Source organism: Pseudorca crassidens, chromosome 1, assembly GCF_039906515.1.
Source record: "Pseudorca crassidens isolate mPseCra1 chromosome 1, mPseCra1.hap1, whole genome shotgun sequence".
In the NCBI taxonomy this organism is placed as follows: domain Eukaryota; kingdom Metazoa; phylum Chordata; class Mammalia; order Artiodactyla; family Delphinidae; genus Pseudorca; species Pseudorca crassidens.
Window position 1 is genome coordinate 63,308,235 of NC_090296.1, and position 23,281 is coordinate 63,331,515.

The 23,281-nt window shown below is 36.4% G+C and overlaps 1 protein-coding gene across 4 annotated transcripts in view; it reads right to left on the reverse strand.

The window, feature by feature from the left end:
* The window catches only part of BRMS1L (BRMS1 like transcriptional repressor), a 39,905-nt gene that overhangs the window by 15,388 nt on the left and 1,236 nt on the right, over nucleotides 1-23,281 (reverse strand). For 2 of the 4 annotated variants that reach the window (XM_067737362.1, XM_067737368.1), the window contains exons 2-5: nucleotides 17,789-17,879; nucleotides 13,864-13,991; nucleotides 11,998-12,077; nucleotides 5,105-5,164 (exon numbers count right to left, since the gene is read on the reverse strand). In XM_067737362.1, coding sequence (XP_067593463.1) covers nucleotides 5,105-5,164; nucleotides 11,998-12,077; nucleotides 13,864-13,991; nucleotides 17,789-17,879 — 359 coding nt within the window. The remainder of the gene's footprint in view (nucleotides 1-5,104; nucleotides 5,165-11,997; nucleotides 12,078-13,863; nucleotides 13,992-17,788; nucleotides 17,880-23,281) is intronic. The other 2 variants (XM_067737377.1, XM_067737387.1) reach the window with 1 other exon arrangement.

Here is a 23,281-nt window from a genome sequence, read left to right on the forward strand (position 1 = left end):
CTCACCAATCTTCTCAAGAACTGAAATCCTAACCCTGAACCCTAAGGGCCTGGCTGAGACCTTGCTACCACCTGCTGTCGCATCTGAAAACGCATTTGCAGCTCTGTGGGGAGGCTTAAATGAGATAACCTAAATAAAGCATCTCCACCCATCTTAGTGCCTGGCACACTGTAGTATTCTATAAATATGATTTTCTCCCTTAATTTGACACAAACCATCTGCTGCCTAATTGTCTCTGTGGTTTTTGGCACACTCTCTATGTGCATACCTGTGTGAACCTGTCTAGTCTCTGGTCCCGGCCCCTCCTTCCTATCTGCTGCTAATCAAACTTTTATTCTGACAACTGTCAGTGTGTCTTCCTTCTTCCCACTTCCCTTGCCTCTCAGGTTATTTCTATATGAGTCAAATGTAGAACTAAGGAACAAGCAGATACAAAGCCCTGAACAAGTTCAGATTTAATGGTAAACTGCATGAATGACTAGAAAGATCAAAGGATTTCAATCCTGGTCTGCTGCTTATTAATTGTGTGACCCCCAAGCAAACTATTTAACCTCTCTGAGCCTTAGTTAACCCATTCATAAAAATCAAGATAATTCCTATGCTATAAAGTTGTTGTAAGGACTAAAATGAGAGAAAGAATGTAAAACACATAACACTCTAAATGTAAGTTCCCATTCACCCTTTATTTCCTATCTAAAATGCCCTTGAACTACTAGTGAGTATTTTCAGATTAATTATATAATTAAACAGAGTAATTATAATATTAATTATGTATTAAACATACAAAACAGCAAGCCATAACTAAACCACAAGAAATTTAGGTAAATATTTAGCATCTCTATGGAGGAGGGAGGACTGTCAAAGCTGAAAAATAATGAGAGAAAGAATATCAATATAATTGTCTAAGTAAAAAACATTACTTGAAGATATCTTATTGACTTTTATTTATGGCAATATAGTAGACTAGATATCCACAAAAAACAAAACAAAGTAAAACTTCCACCACACCTAGACAGACATTCTAGATAAAATACCACAAAACTCTTTTTATAAGGTATAGCTAATCCCTTAAGAAAATAAGAGATTACCCCCAAAGACCAAATATAAACAAGGAGGTAAAAACCAGTATGCTAACCTGATATTAAAGCTGGGGTTTTCCAAAATATAGCAGAGGGAGGAACACTCCTAAACTCATTCTACAAGGCCACCATCACCCTGATACCAAAACCAGACAAAGATGTCACAAAGAAAGAAATCTACAAGCCAACAGCACTGTTGAACATAGATGCAAAAATCCTCAACAAAATACTAGCAAACAGAATTCAACAGCAAATTAAAAGGATCATACACCATGATCAAGTGGGGTTTATCCCAGGAATGCAAGGATTCTTCAATATATGCAAATCAATCAATCAATGTGATACACCAAATTAACAAATTGAAGGAGAAAAACCATATGACCATCTCAATCGATGCAGAGAAAGCTTTTGACAAAATTCAACACCGATATATGATAAAAACCCTGCAGAAAGTAGGCATAGAGTGAACTTTCCTCAACATAATAAAGGCCATATACGACAAACCCACAGCCAACATCATTCTCAATGGTGAAAAACTGAAACCATTTCCACTAAGATCAGGAACAAGACAAGGTTGCCCACTCTAACCACTATTATTCAACATAGTTTTGGAAATCCTAGCCACAGCAACCAGAGAAGAAAAAGAAATAAAAGGAATCCAAATTGGAAAAGAAGAAGTAAAGCTGTCACTGTTTGCAGATGACATGATACTCTACATAGAGAATCCTAAAGATGCTACCAGAAAACTATTAGAGCTAATCAATGAATTTGGTAAAGTAGCAGGATACAAAATTAGTGCACAGGAACCTCTGGCATTCCTATACACTAATGATGAAAAATCAGAAAGAGAAATTAAGAAAACACTCCCATTTACCATTACAACAAAAAGAATAAAATATCTAGGAATAAACCTACCTAAGGAGACAAAAGACCTGTATGCAGAAAATTATAAGACACTGATGAAAGAAATTAAAGATGATACAAACAGATGGAGAGATATACCATGTTCTTCAATTGGAAGAATCAACATTGTGAAAAGGACTCTACTACCCAAAGTAATCTACAGATTCAATGCAATCCCTATCAAACTACCACTGGCATTTTTCACAGAACTAGAACAAAAAATTTCACAATTTGTATAGAAACACAAAAGACCCCGAACAGCCAAAGCAATCTTGAGAACGAAAAACGGAGCTGGAGGAATCAGGCTCCCTGACTTCAGACTATACTACAAAGCTACAGTAATCAAGACAGTATGGGGCTTCCCTGGTGGCACAGTGGTTGAGAGTCCGCCTGCCGATGCAGGGGACACGGGTTCGTGCCCCGGTCCAGGAAGATCCCACAAGCCGTAGAGAGGCTAGGCCCATGAGCCATGGCCGCTGAGCCTGCGCGTCCAGAGCCTGTGCTCCGCAACGTGAGAGGCCACAACAGTGAGAGGCCCGCGTAACGCAAAAACAAAAACAAAAACAAAAACAAACAAAACAAAAAAAGACAGTATGGTACTGGCATAAAAACAGAAATATAGATCAATGGAACAGGATTAAAAGCCCAGAGATAAACCCACACACATATGGTCACCTTATCTTTGATAAAGGAGGCAAGAATATACAGTGGAGAAAAGACAGCCTCTTCAATAAGTGGTGCTGGGAAAACTGGACAGCTACATGTAAAAGTATGAAATTAGAACACTCCCTAACACCATACACAAAAATAAACTCAAAATGGATTAAAGACCTAAATGTAAGGCCAGACACTATCAAACTCTTAGAGGAAAACATAGGCAGAACACTCTATGACATAAATCACAGCAAGATCCTTTTTGACCCACCTCCTAGAGAAATGGAAATAAAAACAAAAATAAACAAATGGGACCTAATGAAACTTAAAAGCTTTTGCACAGCAAAGGAAACCATAAACAAGACCAAAAGACAACCCTCAGAATGGGAGAAAATATTTGCAAATGAAACAACTGACAAAGGATTAATCTCCAAAATATATAAGCAGCTCATGCAGCTCAATATCAAGAAAACAAACAATCCAATCCAAAAATGGGCAGAAGACCTAAATAGACATTTCGCCAAAGAAGATGTACAGATTGCCAACAAAAACATGAAAGAATGCTCAACATCATTAATCATTAGAGAAATGCAAATCAAAACTATAATGAGATATCACCTCAAACCGGTCAGAATGGCCATCATCAAAAAAATCTACAAACAATAAATGCTGGAGAGGGTGCAGAGAAAAGGGAACCCTCTTGCACTGTTGGTGGGAATGTAAATTGATACAGCCACTATGGACAACAGTATGGAGGTTCCTTAAAAAACTAAAACTAGAACTACCATACAACCCAGCAATCCCACTACTGGGCATATACCCTGAGAAAACCATAATTCAAAAAGAGTCATATACCAAAATGTTCATTGCAGCCCTGTTTACAACAGCCAGGACATGGAAGCAACCTAAGTGTCCATCAACAGATGAATGGATAAAGATGTGGCACATATATACAATGGAATATTACTCAGCCATAAAAAGAAATGAAATTGAGTTATTTGTAGTGGGGTGGATGGACCTACAGTCTGTCATACAGAGTAAAGTAAGTCAGAAAGAGAAAAACAAACACCGTATGCTAACACATATATATGGAATCTAAGAAAAAAAAAAAAAGGTCATGAAGAACCTAGGGGCAAGACGGGAATAAAGACACAGACCTACCAGAGAATGGACTTGAGGATATGGGGAGGGAGAAGGGTAAGCTGTGACAAAGTGAGAGAGTGGCATGGACATAATACACTACCAAATGTAAAATAGATAGCTAGTAGGAAGCAGCCGCATAGCACAGGGAGATCAGCTTGGTGCTCTGTGACCACCTAGAGGGGTGGGATAGGGAGTGTGGGAGAGAGGGAGACGCAAGAGGGAAGAGATATGGGAACATATGTATATATATAACTGATTCACTTTGTTATAAAGCAGAAACTAACACACCATTGTAAAGCAATTATACTCCAATGAAGATGTTTAAAAAATAAATAAATAAATAAAAATAAAGCTGGGGTTTCCTTGAGGGTATTTGCTGGTTATTGAATGGAGAGGCATCACTTTTAATGGCTATTTGGTTAAAAGAGAAAGATCTTGGGGGGAACTGGGATCCCTGCATGGTCCTCAAGGGTCACTACCTTTAGTGAAAAGGGCGACTGAAAAAATCCACCTGAGGGAAATCTATCTGTCTCAGCCTAGGCAATAAGTGGGGAAAAAAGTTTTCCCTGAAAATATGTCATCTTGGGCCTGATTTCTACATCTTTGGGATTCAAATATAGACCCTGCATCTTCCAGAAAATCCAAAGCCAGAAAGCAGTCATGTGGTGCTGGCATACCAGGATGCCTGGCTGAAACAACTCAGCGGAAATAAAAGCAGACACTATCTGAAGAGCTACAGCCTGTGTCCAAGGCTCACAGAATTGCTACCAATAAAACCTTCAGCATCAGGAAATAAGGAAATAAGGTGTGAGGTTTGGCAGAAATAAAAAACAGCAGAATTAGGCTCTGAAGGATGTCAGATAATGACTTATTGAATAAAAGTATGAATGAATTATTGCAATATGGAAAACCGAATAAGGCCTTACAGATGACTAATCACAGTTCCAGAAGACAGAAGGAAAGAAAATGGAAGACAGACAATACCAGAAAAGTTAACAACTGAGAAATTTCCAGAATTAACAGAGAACAAATTCTGAGATTCAGAAAGCACAACAAATCCAAGTCAGGAGAGAAAAATAATCTCTATGGAGACACACAGTAGAGAAACTGAAGAACAACAAAGAGAAGAGTTTTTGCAGCCAGTGAAGGGAAGGAAAAAAGTATCTACAAATGACTGTAACCTTCTAGCACAGGCTATGGAAAGTAAGATCCTAAAAACATTAACAGGAAATAACTGTCATCCTGGAATGTTATAACCCCCTAAACTGTCCTTTCACAATTTTTACAAATAAAGCTATTTTTGAACAAATAAAAACTGAGCTTACCACTAACAGACTCTCAGTGAAGAAATGCCTAGGATGTTCTTCAAGAAGCAGAAAATAGACCTGCAAGGAAGGGTTGCAATTCGAAAACAGTGAACAAGAAACTAGTAAACTGTGTATAAACCTAAAAAGAACTAAATTTACGAGATCAAAATAACGTCTCATCTAAAGTATGAAAAACAAGATGGAACTAAAATAGTAAACAACTATACCTTGTAATTTGAGAGGGAGTAACTGGAGTTAGAGTTCTAAGGTCCTTTATAGGAGTTCTAAGGAGGAGGACAGAGTTATTAATTAATATTTCGATTCTACTAATGTAGGTATGCATGTTAAAAATTTAAGGTAATCATTAAAATATAGAAATGGAAGGTATGGAGGTAATCATTAAAATAGAAATAGAGGGTATAACTTTATGATGTATTTTTAAAACTCAATAAATCACACATACCTCCCAAAAAAGGTCAGGAAAGAATAAAAAAAGGATAAAGCAGAACAAACTGAAAACACAAAACAGGTTGGAATTAAGTATCAAAATAATCACCATCAATATAATTGGACTAAATTTATCAGTTAAAAGACAGAGATTGTTAAAATAGATTTTATTTTAATTCAAGGCTTATGCTATTTACGAGTAACACACCCAAAATACAAGGTCAGAAAAAAGTGAGAGGGAAAAAAAAAGGATGAAAAAACCTTTTATCAGGAAAATTCCAAGCCAAATAAAACTAGGGTAGCTGTTTTAACTATCAGACAAAATAGACTTTAAGGCAAAAATCACTGTTACAGAGATAGAAGGGTATAAAAAAAAGGATAAAATGTTACATTTATTAAAAAATAAAAATTCTAAAATATGTGAGTCTGCTAATACAGACTCTCTCTCTCTCTCTATATATATATATAAAGCAAAAACTGATAGAATGAAAGATATGGAAAATTAAAAATCCCATTTACAAGAGTATCAAAAATAATAGAATAATTAGGAATAAACTAAAGTGAAAGACTTGTATACTGACAACGTAAAATGTTGATGAAAGAAATTAAAGAAAACACAAATAAGTGGAAAGCCCACATTCATGGATTGAAAGACTTAATATTGTTATTAAGACTTAATATTGTTAAAATGTCCATACTACCCAAAGCAATTTACAAATTCAATGTAACCTCTATCAAAATTCCAATGACTTTTTTTTTACAGAAATAGAAAAACCAATCCTAAAATTCATATGGAAACACAAAGGACCCCAAACAGCCAAAACAATCTTGAGAAAGAACAAAGCTGGAGGCCTCACATTTCCTAATTTTAAAATATATCACAAAGCTATTGTAATTTTAAAAATATGGTACTGGCATAAACATTTAGACGAATGGAACAGAATAAAGAACCCTGAAATAAACCCATGCATATATGGTCAACTGAACTTCAATAACGCTACCAAGACTACATAATGGGGAAAGGATAGACCTTCAACAAATGGTGTTGGGAAAACTGGAAAGCCACATGCAAAAGAATAAAACTTGACCCTTATCTTACACCATACACAAAAATCAACTCAAAATGGATTACAGATTTAAATGTAGGACCTGAAACTGTAAAACCAATAGAAGAAAATAAGGAGGATAAGCTTTATGACATTGGTCTTGGCAATGATTTATTGGATATGACACCAAAAGCACAAACAAGACAACAAAAACAAAAAGATAAGTGGGACTATATCAAAACAAAAAAGCTTCTGCACAGCAAAAGAACAACTAGAGTGAAAAAGCAACCTAACAGAATGGGAGAAAATATTTGCAAATCATGTATCTAATAGGGGGTTAATATCCAAAATATGTAAGGAACTTGATTTAAAAAATGGGCAAAGAATTTGAATAGCCATTTCTGCAAAAAAAACATAAAAGTGGCTGATAGGTACGTGAAAAGATGCTCAACATTACTAATCATAAGAAAATGCAAATCAAAATGACAATGAGGTATCACTTAATACCTGTTAGGATGCCTATATTCAAAAACCAAAAGATAATAAGTGTTGGTGAGGATATAGAAAAATTGGAACCTTTGTGCACAGTTCGTGGAAATGTAAAATGGTGTGGTCACTGTGAAATACAGTATGGAGGTTCCCCAAAAACACTAAAAATAGAACTACCATATGGTCCAGCAATCCTACTTCTGAGTATATACCTAAAAGAACTGAAATCAGGGTCTTAAAAAGATATTTGCACTCCTGTGTTCACTGCAGCATTATTCACAATAACCAAAATGTGAAAAACAACCTAAATGTACACTGAGGATGAATGGATAAAGAAAATGTGATATATACATACAATGAAGTATTATTCATTCTTTAAAAAAAAGAAGGAAACCCTGCCATATGCTACAACATGGAAGAACCTTGAGGACATTATGCTAAGTGAAATAAGCCAGTCACTTAAGGACAAAGATCGCATGATACCAATTATATGAGATATATAAACTAGTCAAACACATAGAAGCAGAGAGTAGAATGGTGGTTGCCAGGGGCTAAGGGGAAGGGGAAACAGGGAGTTGCTGTTCAATGGGTATAAAGTTTCAGTTATCTGTGATGGTTAAGTTCTAGAGATCTGTTGTACAACAATGTGCCTAGAGCTAACAATACTATATTACACATTAAAATTTGTTAAGAAGGTAGATCTCATGTTAAGTGTTCTTACCCTAATTTTAAAAAGAGAGAAAAGGGCTTCCCTGGTGGCGCAGTGGTTGAGGGTCCGCCTGCCTATGCAGGGGACGTGGGTTCGTGCCCCGGTCCGGGAGGATCCCACGTGCCGTGGAGTGGCTGGGCCCGTGAGCCATGGCCGCTGGGCCTGCGCGTCCGGAGCCTGTGTTCCGCAATGGGAGAGGCCACAACAGTGAGAGGCCCGCGTACAGCAAAAAAAAAAAAAAAAAAAAAAAAAGAGAGAGAGAGAAAGAAAGAGAGAGAGCGGGTTGGGGGGAGGGAGGGAGGAAGGGAGGAAGGGAAGAAGGAAGGAAAGAAGGAAGGGAGGAAGGAAGACAGAGGAAAAAAGGAAAAAAATAAAACAAAACAAAGAAAAAGATGAAAGAAATTCCATGAGAGATGTTTCAACTGGGTGCTCTGGAATCATGAGCATTACAACGTCTCTGGGACTGTACAATCCTTTTTGACCAAAGGAACTTGAGACAGTGGACATGCATTGTGAGGCACCTCATCATTAGCACCTTTGGCCTCCAGATCTCAAATTATGAATGACTTTACTATATTGAAAAGAACAGTATGTGAATTTTCTTAGGAAATGAAAGAAAACTAATATCAAAAAGAAAATAAAAGAAATAAATACAAGGAGGTATTAACAAATCCACCATCACAGAGAGAAATTCTGCTCACCTCCCTCAGTAATTGAAAGATGAAGCAGACAAAAAAAAAAAAGAGTGAAGAAACAATGCATATACTTATATAAATAAATAAATGAATAAATTGAAAGTGTTACGAGGAATGAGATATTTGCAGTTTCAAAGTACTTCTCCACTAAATACTTACTAATCACAATGAGAAAAAGTTACGTATACTTAGAAAAACCTAGAAGACATCACTTAAACCAAGTGATCAGAGTGTACATAACCTATCATGGTACATATCAAAATTGTGCACTGCCTGTTAGAATTCAATGAGAAGAACACAGCATCATTGCTGTGATACTCCTACCAAAGATACAAAACCTGGTTCTAATCATGAAGAAACAGCAGACCAACTCAAAATTGAGGAACATTCTATAATATAACTGGCCTGAAATTTTCAAAAATGTAAAGGTCATTAAAAAACCAAGGGAAGACTGAGGTATTGTTCCACACTGAAGGAGACTAAAAAGACAAGACAATTAAATGCAATGACAAAGATAACGTGATTCTGAACTGCATCTCTTTGCTATAAAGACTGCTATAGGGAAAACTGCTAAAACTTAAATGGAGTCAGAAGATTAGATGGTAGTAACAATATCAATGTACATTTCCTGATTTTGATGATTTTAGTGTGGTTATGTAAGAGAACATCCCTCATTTGTTTGAAATATTCATTACAGTATTCAGGGGTTATGGAGCATCATGTTGCCAACTCATTCTCATGTTCACCAAACAAGTTCTTTTGTACCTTCTTGCAACCCTACTATGAGATTGTTTTCAAAAATGCATCATAAAGACAAGATGTACTAAGCACTCATGGAACTGAAGATTGCAATGTTAAATATATGCTTCTATAGAAGAGAAAAATATGGAATATTCCTAACTTATTTTATGCATCTTGGAATCAAACAAAGATAATATAAGAATTAAAAATTAAATCTCACTTATTAACATAGAAATGAAGCTTCTAAACAAAATATCAGCAAACTGAATCTTGTAATGCACAAGAAAAATAATCATTCCAGGAATCCAAGGACAGTTTAACATTAGAAAATACATTAATAATTTAAGTGCAAAAAAAATGACTAATTCAACAGATGCAGACAAAAGTATTTAATAAACTCTAACAATATTTATGGGAAAATTCTTAGAAAAAAAGAAATAAATTTCCTTAACTTGATAAAAAGAGTATTTATTAAAACCAAACATCAAGTATCATACTAACTGGAAAACCATTAGAAGCATTCCCTTAAAATCAAGAACACAGTAATGACCAGCTTTCACTGCTTCTATTCCAACATGTACTAGAGGTGCTATCAGTGCCATTAAGACAAGTGAAACAAATAAGAAGAGATCAGAGGACTTCCCTGGTGGCACAGTGGTTAAGAATCCACCTGCCATTGCAGGGGACATGGGTTTGATCCCTGGTCTGGGAAGATCCCAGACCCAGATCAACTAAGCCCGTGTGCCATAACTACTAACCCTGTGCTCTAGAACCCGAGAGCCATAACTACCGCAGCCTGTGCGCCCTAGAGTCCACACGTCGCAACTACTGAGCCCACCGTGCTGCAACTACTGAAGCCTTCATGCCTATAGCCCGTGCTCCATAAGAGAGGCCACCACAATGAGAAGCCCGCACACTGCAACAAAGAGTAGCCCCCGCTTGCCACAACTAGAGAAAGCCCGCACGCAACAACGTAGACCCAACACAGCCAAAAATAAATAAAATTTTAAAAAAAAAAGAGATCAGAAAGGAAGAAAAAAGTTGCTATTATTCACAAATGACATTATTATCTACATGGACAATCTAAGAATCTGTAATTAAATTATTAGAATTAAGAGAGGTAGATAAGATTGGATATAATATCAATATATAAATTACTTTTCTATGCAGCAGCAGAAAATAAAAAGCAATTCTTTAAAAGTTGTTACTAAAAAAAACAAAAAAATTAACAATAACAACTGTAAGAAGGAAAAGAGCAAGATAAAATTATTAGGGTATTGAGTTACTAAGACTTACTAGACTGAAAGCTGTAAAAAATGATGCTGTGACACTGGTGCAGAAAGAGCCAAACAGACCAATGGAACAAATGAAAAAAAGCTAAAAACAAGCCAACACATATGTGGATATTTGATATAAAAAAGATGGGAGGGCTTCCCTGGTGGCGCAGTGGTTGAGAGTCCGCCTGCCGATGCAGGGGACACGGGTTCGTGCCCCGGTCTGGGAGGATCCCACATGCCGCGGAGCGGATGGGCCCGTGAGCCATGGCCGCTGAGCCTGCCGGAGCCTGTGCTCCACAACGGGAGAGGCCACAACAGTGAGAGGCCCGCGTCCCGCAAAAAAAAAAAAAAAAAAAAGAGATGGGATTGCTGATTAGTGGGAAAACAATGAAGAATATAATAAATAGTGTCGAGAATTACCTATCCATATGCAAAAAAGTAAAATTAGAGCCATACTTTAACCACACATAAAAATTAATTAAAGGCAGTTTAGCAATCTGTTAAAAAGCAAAATTTCAACTTTTAAAAGAAAATACATCATTTTACCTCAAAGTGGGGAAGACACAAAAAGCATCTATCATAAAGGAAAGATGATAAATTCAACTACATTAAAATGTAAAATTTTGTTCATAAGGTCATCAGAAAAAGTGAAAAGATATTCCATTGCCTGGGTAAAAATATTTGCAAAGCAAATAACCAGCAATGCATTTGTATCCAGAGTATATAAAGAACTTCTACAGTCAACGAGGAAAAGACTAAAAGCCCAAAGTAAAGGCAAAAGATATGAACAGGCACTTCTTAGGAAAGAAAATCCAAGCAGCCAGTACACACCAAAAGACGTTTCACCTCAATTATAACCAAGAAAATGAAATAACAAGCTCCATCATTTTTATACCTATATATTCTTAGTATTTTAATGATTTATGAAGATATGGTACATTAAAGTAAGATAAGAATCATCATAGAACGCGTCCTCTTATTTTCACTAGTATATTTATGATCTTGTCTAGGTTTTATGAAAAGTTATCTGCAAAATCAGTACTATGTTTTCAAACGCTATTCAAAATAAACACAACATACAGAATTTATTTTTCCCCGTAGAGAATTTTGCCCTAAGATGTGGAAACAGATCTAGAGATTGAGAAATTAATATAGCCCAACAATCTAACTGTACTACTGGATATACATTTTTTGAGCCTTGAATATTATACTAATTATACTATTTTCAGTGATGCCAGATGACATAATCATTAAAGTCTTTTTAAGGTAACAGTTGCAAAACTTCTAAAATTATATCACTTAGTTCTTTTCTATGGTCCCTTGTTTGTGTCCTATTTCCAATACAGCTTCCAGTGCAACTGTATTTAAAAAAAAAACAAAACGTACAAGTGCTGAGCTAAAGTACTATTTAATTTTGTTTCATTTAGTTTATTTACTATTTTAACTGCTGTACTCATAAGACTTGAAGAGTTGAAATCAGCTTAAAAGTTAAGCAAAATAACAGTACCTCACAATGCTGGCGAGAAGCTTGAATTTCACATTCATATTTGTTCTTTACAGATTCTAAGCAGAGCTCTCTATAGATTCCTGCAACCAAACACAATTACTCTGATTATGTTAGCAATAAGGAGTTTCAATATCACTTCCCTACAGGAATTCTGTCCTAACTATTTTATAAGATGAATCAAGAAGAAACTGGCAAGTGAGTCTAACTTTACCTTTAAAAACTAAAAATAAAAGGCTCAGTTAAAATATATATCAAAGAAGACTAGAAAACTAATAAGAGTTTAAGTGCTAGAAAAAAACTACACTGCAATTTTTAGTTCTTACCCATTTTTCTAAAGAATACTCCTAAATGTTTAATAGAGAATGATTAAAATGAAAATAAAACTCTTCACCTATGAAAAACAATCTCTTGGGATTCATAAGGGAAACAGAGTCAATAAGCTCTGGTTTCTTAATCATATATACTCAAAGGAACAACTGGATACCATAACCATCAAAACCACTAGTTTTTAACTATTATTTATCTTCAGAGTCCAAAGCTTCCAAGAGGATTAAATGTAGAAACTAATATAACAAAATTTATAAACTGATACGAGGTTTGAGTGCTCCTAACAGGGCTTTACCTAGAGAATGGATGCTCAAGTGAGTTTAACTTAGAGGTACCAAGACAACAGCATAAAATAGGCACCATGGTCATGCAAACATGCCATCACAAAAATGGCAAATAAAGAGGTCGAGATGTATATGCTTAACTGTATGCCATAGTTGCCCCTAGAAATGTAATTCTGTTTCTTGTATAGAAAAGGCAAGGGACAGATATCTGGAACTATGCCATCAGCAACACATTCACACACACTACTTTTTGTACAATCAAAAAGTAAAGGAGGCTGCCTAACAGAAAAGTGAATAATTGACTGAAGTAATATTTCCTAAACATCCACTAAGTCTCACTTAGTGCTTTTAGAATGTCCAGGAAAATTAAGGACATGTTTACTTTTAAGGGTGTGCTAAGCCAATATGCAAAGACAGCAGATTAAGCATCACATCATCTACATACTTAATACTAAGCACTCAAGAATAAAATTTGGTTTAAGGTGGATTTAGTACAAAGATAACCTATTAGCAACAATGCCTTAGGTATTATACAACAGGTACATGAGGATCAATTAGTGTCCCTCAAAAAGAAAACAATCGGCATCTCCATTAATTAAATTTCAGTTTTTAGTTTGACTATGAAAAATCATTAAGTGACCTTCAAATAGATATATCCCTTGTTATGCGTGGTAGGACACAATTCTGAGGCCAGATCCCAGTTACAAACAGAAGGCTGAAATTTAACCACACAAATATAGTACATCTTCATTTAGTCACAGCCACAAATGAGTCATCAAACTTATCAAAATAAAAACTCATGTCTAAACTGTAGGTTTGAAGGCGAATTCTCTGTTCTTTAATATCCTGATCAAACATTTAAAAAATGTTTTTACAAATAAAAAATCCTTATCACTCTTACAGATGAAAAATACTGAGGACTTAAATTGAACCTTAATAGGAAATTAAACTGCGATAGTAATAGTATCTCTTAATGAAAGTATCATGGTTTCTAATTGTTTCACATGTGTTTCACCCTCTCAACAACACTGTGAGCAATTTGAGGGCTTTTTTTCTTTTTTCAAGCCCCTACAGTAGCAGAGAAAAGCATGAGGCATTTAATAAATAACTGTGGGCTGACTGACAGTGAAATACTCTGGTCAACGTAAATACAGTTGTACTTTCATTAACAACAACCGCTCACTTGATAAACACCTTTTAAGTCTATTGAAGAGTTCATTTTCTACTATATGGAAAAGATGTTTCACTTTCCTACCTGCTACCTTTGTACGAATTTGCATATTTTCTTGTAAAGTTGCCAGTGGTTCCAAATATTCTGGTGCTTTTCCAGCTATGACTTCTTGTAGTTTTGCATCCACCTGACTTAATCGTTCTTTATAAAGTCTTAACAAAGCAAAAATTAAGATATTAATTTTAAAAGCCCAACAAAGGCTAACAATTTACCATTTCTATACATTCTCTTCTTAATATCATTCATATTCTAATAGCCTACCAAATGTATTTTTGCCTTGCTCTCAAGTGAAGAGAAGAATGCAGTTACATTATTTGGCTTTATGCACATAATCACAAAGAAATGTCTTTCTATTTTTTAGATATATCACTCTTTAATAGTTAACTTACAATACAAAAAATACAACTGAAATAACCACTTTTGGTCACTCTAGATGTTTTTGTTTTAACTGCAGAATAAATCAATTCTAAGAGAAAAGGTCAAATAAACACTGAGTTTAAAAAAAAATCATTTTGAATAATTTAGATACAGGCATTACTAGTTTTCAAAAATAAATAATTCCCTGTCTCCTCTCCGAGTTTCCTGAAAAGCAGTCAGTATTACAATATTCAGCCTACTTGATTTTTAAAAGAACAAAGAAGAAGTAGAGTGATGAAGGTAAAACCAATGGCTAGAGAACTTGTGATCTGGCATACTCAGTTCTTCTAGACTGCAAATGAAGAAGATATAACAATGAGTTGCTCAATAGATGGGGGAGTGAAAAGTGGGGCAAGGAATCCCTGTTGCTCTATTTATGAGTCCACATACAAATACTCCTAATTTACCAGCTGTCATCCCAATACCTTTAGCTTGATTATCAAAGACAGTATGTGAGACAACTCAATGTTTATTTTTAGCAATAATCCTGCAGGACAGAACTAACTCTTTTTTAACAGGAAAATGTTTAAATTGTCATTCTTTATGAAAGGCACTTCTAACCCTGGCTTTGTGGCATTTCAAGGGCATCCTAAAATTTCAAAGCAAACAATTTAAGGTCATTTTGTAAAATTTTTTTGCCATTTATTACTTCATCATAGGTGAAGAATATGTCATATACATCACAAGGATGGCATCTAGTAACTTCCAAAAGAAACCACTGCTTATGCTTGTAGGTGTTCGTATAAATAGCAGTTGGCTATTGAAAACATGATGATACCTGGCTTTCATATAAAATTCCACTCTTTCCTCTTGAAAATATAAACCAATACAATTAAGGCAACTAATATTAATTGTCTACTATTGGCCATTATAATTAGCATAGAGATTTATACAATGATTCTAAAGGAATAAAGCAAATTTGAGTGTTAATACAATAACTATTCTTTTTTTTAAACAAAAAGGGAAAAATTATCTGAATTAACTGCCAAAATAATACGTTATCACATCTGGGTTAAATTTTTCTAAAACGCAACATACAATGTGTAAAGTCAGAAAAGTACAACATGATACTTATAGTTTTTGAAGTTATAAATACAACTTTAGGCAAAATGCTAAAAATCTGATAAAAAAGATGACTGCCCCTGAAAATCAAACTCATACAAAATACTGATAAGGTATCCTGAATAGGTGAACATCTTGAATGAAGAGGATATGTGAATGAACGATATTCAATTAGCTCACTTTTAAAAGAATAGATTCCTCAAAATCAGTATAATTTCTACAGCCTTGGAATCCAAGTATAAACTCATCAAAGGCAAGGATCATGAGTCCCTCAGCAGCAACCACAATACTATTCGCAGAATAGAAGCTCAATTAACGTTTGTTGGATGTTGAACGCTGAAATGAATGGAAACTTGGATGGCACAAGTTCCTCTATCTTTTTAAGGAGGTGGAAGAACTCACCTTCCACCACTTTACAAACTGCAAATTGTGGATTTTCTGCCTTAGGAATGGAGTGCTACTGTGCCCTGTAGTAGCAGAACAGGCAAAGCAGGGTATTTATTACTACTATTATTATTATTACTATTATTATTATTATATTTCCCACCTCTGCCAAAGAGGATTTGAGACAGCTTACAGAGATACACAGTGTGACAAAATAAAAATAAAACACAAAGCAATGGGGCAAGACAAAAAAATAATTATAAATCTGGTGCCAAGATTTTTCTTTTCTAAAACATATTTCTAGATTCCAATTCCTTGAGAAAGAATCCTATTAAATAGTGGTAATGGGTCTACTTTTAACACTTTCAGAAATGAATAAAGCTGGTAGGGGGAACTGGCTGGTGGTCATAGTGAGCCATGAGAAAGTAATAATCAAGACAATTGCCTGCCCCAAGGTGAACAAGATTAGTCCAAATGACTCACTAGATGCAAAGTTCTCCTACATAATATATTATACTAGCGCTTTACAGCAATTTTCATGTCTTGGATAACCATAAAAGGCACTTTAAAAGCTCAATAGGTGTATCTTAAATAATTGTTTAAGAATTATTCACTCACGGATTACTTGTGCTAAAATACAAAAATACAAATTTGCTTCCCCTTTTCCAGAATGATCCCAAATGAACTGAATGAACTCTCCATGTTGCCCAAATAATGGATTCCTGGGGATCCAAACTAATTTTAATTTCAAATTAATAATGTAAATCTTTAGAATAAGAAAATATCATGTTTTTTAAAGCCACAATTTTAAACTTTGGATTATTTTGGATTGCTTATATTAATTTGTTGCACTAGCAGGGAACATTATCTATATATTCATCTCTAATACCAGTGAAAGTTAAGACCAGAAATGGCATAAATCCAGCAGGATTCATATGGTAACCAAACCTGTCTTATTTTAGTCTGGCAATTTCAGATATTAAATGGGCTTTCATCTCTTCTTTGGCCCTCTCTAGGGAAGAAGTAGAAGAAAAGGAATAAACAGCAAAATCACGAAGGATTCATAAACTGAAGAGCCAGCTTCTGAATAAGTTAAGGTGTCTTTCTCTCTTTCATTTACAATTCCTAAAATGTAGCTTGCCCCATAACCTTGCCAGCAAGTTCCAAACTGAAAGCTCACCTTTAAGATTTTTTTTTAATCTGCATCTGCTTCTATTCTGTTCTCTCAAATCACTGGGGCCCATTCTTGCGTTACCAACTTTACATAAGAGTTCTGGCATTATAAGCAGGGGGAAAAAAATAATATCTAATAAACATGCACTACATGCCAGACAAATGGCTGAGAATTTTACAGACTGCTCATTCAATCTTTACAGTAGATAATAACGAATCTCTTATTATACCTTTGAAATCTGTCCAGAAAGCCTGGATTCAGAGCCTATGCTCTTTCTATTCCACTACAGTTCCTCCAAAGTAATGTGCCTTAGTGGAAGGGACACCACAGCACTTTCTGCACTAGGAGGCAGAAAGCCTGGCTTAATTTATCACTTTCTGAAGAACTATGAACAAATCACTTAACCTCTCTGAGCATCAATCTTCTCATGGGTAAATTAGAGATAAGACTATCTATCTCCCAACCTTACAGAGAAGCAAACTAAATAATGCGTGTGAAAACACGTAATGTATATATTACCCAATGTTAAGATATAAACAAAAATCACTATGCCATCTTTGGGAAATATCTCTCTTATTCTCACAATTTTAAAATGCTATCTTTATCCAATTATTTAACAAAGGAATAAATGAAGCAGATTAGAATCAAGGGTGCAACAACCCAGGAAAACATTTTCATTACCAACCCCACATAAAAATCTTATTATATCCCCCCCAAAAACAGCCTCAAAACCCTTGATTAGTTAATGAGGCCTTCAGCAGGCAAACAATAGCCAAAGCCTTTTTCAGATCAGTCGGTCCCATAAAACACGAAAAGGAAAATAGTTTAGAGTGAATATAATTTCTCTCATGCTACTGTACACGTGACAAGGTTAAGATTCGGTGACAATGACCTTCTGAAGTCACTACTTACTGATCCTTGAGATCGGTAAACTGTTTTTCAAGATTGGACATTTCATCTAAACATTCCATTCTTCTTCTTTCACAGTCTTCATCATCCATTTCTGTTAGTAAAAGGCAAATATCAAAGATAAAATTAATTTTATGTTCCAAATATATCTGAATGTTAATTCAAATGGTAAAAAAAAAAAGAAAAACACTGAAATATGAAGTTAGATATGCAAGGCCTACATTCAGCCTTAAAATACATATTTACCAAAAATAATTTGCACTATAGATTTTAACCTAAAATACAGATGAATTAAAACTATAACAGTCTCTAGACCTTCTTATTTTTATTCATTTTTAAATCATTTTAAAGGGCCGACATTAAACTGTGACTATGAAGTAATTAACCCACTTTTGGTCTGTTTTCCACCAAATCACGAGAACTTAAGCACCAAGATGATTATGTCCTTTAAAGGTTAATATTGCTCAAAAACACTTATGGAATTCTTCTTTCAGCACTGCTCACAAAGATGATTTGCGATTCAAATAAAAAAGAAGACTAATCTCATTATGTTTACCACAGAATATCTTGGTCTCCTACTCTTATATTCCCATTGATCCCTCTCCCCAAATTACTGTCAGTCAGTGCGAAAGAGGAAAATGAGGAGAAAAACAAGCAAACTTTTCAAGGAAAGCAACTGTTAGTTACCAGCTCTGTCCTATATTTCATATCTTCTATTTTTACATCACATACAGTTGACAATAACAGAAGCTCAAAATGATGTGCATATTGATCATCATCAAATAAAGGTCAAACTATGAGAAAGAGTTAAATTATGTTCAGTTATCTTCCAATAGTGAGGAAGTATACAATTTTTTTTAACTCTTCTGAAACAGATTAAAATTATTTCTGGCTCCTAATAGCTTATTCCTTGGCTATTTAAAACGTGGTCCCCCAAGACGACTCACTCCCCAATATCTCTGGATAGTTTTTCTGTAGCCTTAGGACCGGCCCAGTACCAAGGCTGGAGAAGAATAAAACTGTGGAAATTTAACATGCAAGACATATGGTAGAAAAGAAATGCTTTCACAACATGCAAAACTGCAAAGTTTATTTAAATAATTTCTTTGCACTTAAAAAATTTGACTTGTAGTTCAAATTATTGTTACATTTTTCACAAATTAAGTTGTTCATTATTTTCTGGGATAGAATAAAAAACAGTGAAAAATCACAAGGGTCAACATAAAAATTAGAGAGGCAGAATTTTAGTAAACAGATATCATATTGCGAGATTCTAGCTCCCATAAAAATTAAAATTACAAAAAAAACAAAGAACACTTGAAGATAAAATGTTTTACAGATCTAGGAAATGTATTCACATATAGTATAGATGTTCTTTCTCTGTATTCCTCACTTTTGAAATCTCACCTATTTTCATGACTAGGAAGATGACTTCCAAATTATGCTTCCCATACCAGGCAGGTCCCAACGCCACATTTCTACCTATCAGTTGGGCACTCTGACTTAAATACACCAACAGGACCTCAAAAACAACATGTTGTAATACTCTATCCTCCACCTTCATCTCAAATCTTTTACTTGTCTATTTCTGTTCATGCTACCACCATTCTCCTTGTATCTGGGTTTTTCTTCTTACCTTGACTCTTAAACTTGTAGTGATCAATCCCACTATCTGCTTTTTTTGAAATCTTTCACATCTATATCTTTTCCTTTTCTAGCTCAAATCCTTCTCCCAACCAAACTGGTTTTCTCACTTTTTTGAATAAGCCTTACGATCTGGCCTTTGCACTTTTTCTTATATTCCTCCTTCTATAGCAGGGGTCCCCAACCCCCGGGGCCATGGACTGGTACCACATTAGGAACCGGTCCCCACAGCAGGAGGTGGGCAGCAGGCGAGCAAGCAGAACTTCATCTGTCTTTATAGCCACTCCCCATCGCTCGCATTACCCCCTGAGCTCCACCTCCTGTCAGATCAGCAGCGGCATTAGATTCTCATAGGACCACAAACCCTACTGTGAACTGCGCATGCAAGGGATCTAGATTACGCACTCCTTATGAGAATCTAATGCCTGATGATCTGAGGTGGAGCTGAGGCAGTGATGCTAGCACTGGGGAGCGCTGCAAATACAGATTATCATTAGCAGATAAGTTTGCACAGAGACCATAATAAATCAATTGCTTGCAGACTCATATCAAAACCCTGTCAGTGGGACTTCCCTGGTGGCACAGTGGTTAAGAACCCACCTGTCAATGCAGGGGACATGGGTTCTATCCCTGGTCCAGGAAGATCCCACATGCTGCAGAGCAACTAAGCCCATGCACCACAACTAATGAGCCTGCACACCACAACTACTGAGCCCACACATCGCAACTACTGAAGCCCGCATGCTCTAGGTCCCACATGCCACAACTACTGAGGCCGAGTGCTGCAACTACTGAAGCCCACACGCCTGGAGCCCGTGCTCAGCAACAAGAGAAGCCACTGCAATGAGAAGCCCGTGCACTGCAATAAAGAATAGCCCCCACTTGCCGCAACTAGAGAAAGCCTGCATGCAGCAACGAAGACCCAACACAGCCAAAAAATAAGTAAAATTTTAAAATTTTTTTTAAAAAACCCTATCAGTGAGTGGCAAGTGACAATTAAGCTGCATCTGATGGCAGGCTTTATAGTGGCAAGTGAGTTGATGTACTTCAATTGTACAGCTGCATCTTGTGGCAGGCTTTAAGTCAGAATCCGACACTTATTTTAGTCCGCACATGGCCCACCCATTATTTTATTTACCACTTCCATCCGTGCTTCTTTCCCCCACTGTGCACTTGTCTCAGTCACAGTTTTGGTAAGCCCACAAGCTAACCCTAGCCAAAATGAGTAAAGAACAAATATCGCTGAAGAGCTTCTTTGAAAAGGGGGAAAGACCCAATGATGAGACAGCAGAAGACTCTAAGACTACCAACAAAAAGAAAGCTGGGTTTAAAAGAAAATACCAAGAGTCCTACTTAAATTACAGGTTCGTTGCAACAGGTGATTTACATTTTCCAAGCCCACTTTGTATAACATGTGGTGACCGGCTATCCAACGAAGCCATAAAACCTTAAAAACTGCTTCACAACATGGACACCAAGCACCCTGCATTAAAAGACAAGCCTTTGGAGTTTTTCAAAAGAAAACGACGTGAACACGAAGAACAGAAGCAATTACTGAAGGCCACCACTTCACCAAATGTGCCTGCACTGAGAGCATCATTCTTAGTGGCTAAACGTATTGCTAAAACTAAGAAGCCTTTTACTATTGATGAAGAGTCGATCCTGCTTGCTGCTAAGAACATTTGTCGTGAACTTTTAGGAGAGAATGCAGTTCAAAAGGTGGCACGTGTTCCTCTTCCGGCTAGCACCGTAACTAGATGAATTGATGAAATAGCACAGGATATCAAGGCACAATTGTTAGAGAGGATTAATGAGTCACCGTGGTACACAATCCAGGTTGATCAATCTACCAATATTGACAACAAGGCAACAATGCTTGTTTTTGTGCGATACATTTTTCAGGAGGATGTGCATGAGGATATGTTATGTGCACTTTTGTTGCCAACCAATACCACAGCTGCACAACTATTCAAGTCTTTGAATGATAACAGGAAAACTGAATTGGCCATTTTGTGTCAGTATATGCATAGACAGAGCGGCTGCCATGACTGGACGGCTTTCTGGTTTCACTACTCGGGTCAAAGAGGTTGCTTTTGAATGTGAGTCTACGCACTGTGTCATCCACAGAGAAATGCTGGCTAGCCAAAAAATGTCAACTGAACTTAACAACATTTTTCAGGATATGATTAAAATTATCAACCTTATTAAAGTACATGTCCTTAACTCATGTCTGTTCACGCAGCTCTGTGAGGAGACGGACACACGTCTCCTCTTATACACAGAAGTGAGATGGCTTTCTAAAGGTAGGTCACTGGCCAGAGTTTTTGAGTTATGAGAGCCGCTCCAGAGATTTCTTTTAGGAAAACATTCACCAATGGCAGCACATTTCAGTGACACAGAATGGGTCGCAAAACTTACTTGGTGTGACATATTCAACCTGCTCAACGAACTCAACCTGTCACTTCAGGGGAGAACGACAACTGTGTTCGAGTCAGCAGATAAAGTGGCTGCATTCAGAGCCAAACTGGAATTATGGGGGCGACGAGTGAACACTGGGATTTCTGACATGTTTCAAACATTAGCAGAGATTTTGAAAGAGACTGAACCAGGGTCTTCTTTCTCCCAGCTGGTGCATGATCACCTATCTCAGCTTTCTAAAGAGTTGAACATTACTTTCCAACCACAAAAGACCCCAAAACTGGGAAGAAATGGATCCGCGACCCATTTGTGAATAAGCCAGGTGAAATCGACTTTGTCAATGCTAGAAGAGGATCAACTGCTTGAGATCGCAAATGACGGTGGCCTTAAAAGTATGTTTGAGACAACTTCAAATCTCCATACGTTCTGGATTGAAGTCAAGGCGGAATATCCTGAAATTGTCACAAAAGCACTGAAAAGCCTGCTTCCATTTCCAACTCTTACCTTCATGAAGCAGGGTTTTCTGCAGTGACAGCAGCCAAAACGAGATCACGGAGTAGACTGGACATAAGCAACACACTACAGGTGTCACTGTCTCCCATCACCCCCAGATGGGACCATCTAGTTGCAGGAAAACAAGTTCAGGGCTCCCAGTGACTCTGCATTACGGTGAGTTGTATAATTATTTCATTATATATTACAATGTAATAATAACAGAAATAAAGTGCACAATAAATGTAATGGGCTTGAATCATCCCTAAACCATCCCCCCCTCCCCGGTCCGTGGAAAAATTATCTTCCACGAAACCAGTCCCTGGTTCCAAAAAGCTTGGGGACCGCTGTTCTATAGAAACACCTAAACATTACCACTCCAATCCAAGTTCTACCCATTCTTCGAGGTAATTTAGGTAACCCCACCTTCTTCATCTAGCCTTTGCTGACCACCCTATACTGAAAAGATTTCCTCTGCCTCAATTCCTACAGTATTGTTTATAGTTAAGCATTTGTTTGGCAATTTAATCAAGTGGTGACCTATGACAGCTCTTTAATTGCAGTCAGATTATAACTATTTATAGCTCACAATGAGTGGAACCCAGTACTGCACAAGGAAGTCACTCAGAAATACTTATTTTGGGGTGGTTGATTTATTGACTGAAATTACATACTTCCATGGAGGTTTCCTTTGAAAGGGAAACCTGAAAAGAGGGTGTCAGGGTGCTGACAGACTGTCATCAACTTGTCATCAATCCTTGCTTCACATGGCCAAAATCAGGACAAGACAAAGAAATAAGTCTCATCTTCATCATATGGATAAAAGGAAAAGAATCCAGGTAATCACAAATTCCATTTTTTTTAAATAACCATTACTAAAAGTTTGCAAAAATTCACTTGTGGTGTTAACCTGCCCTCCTCTACCCCACCCCACCTCCCCCC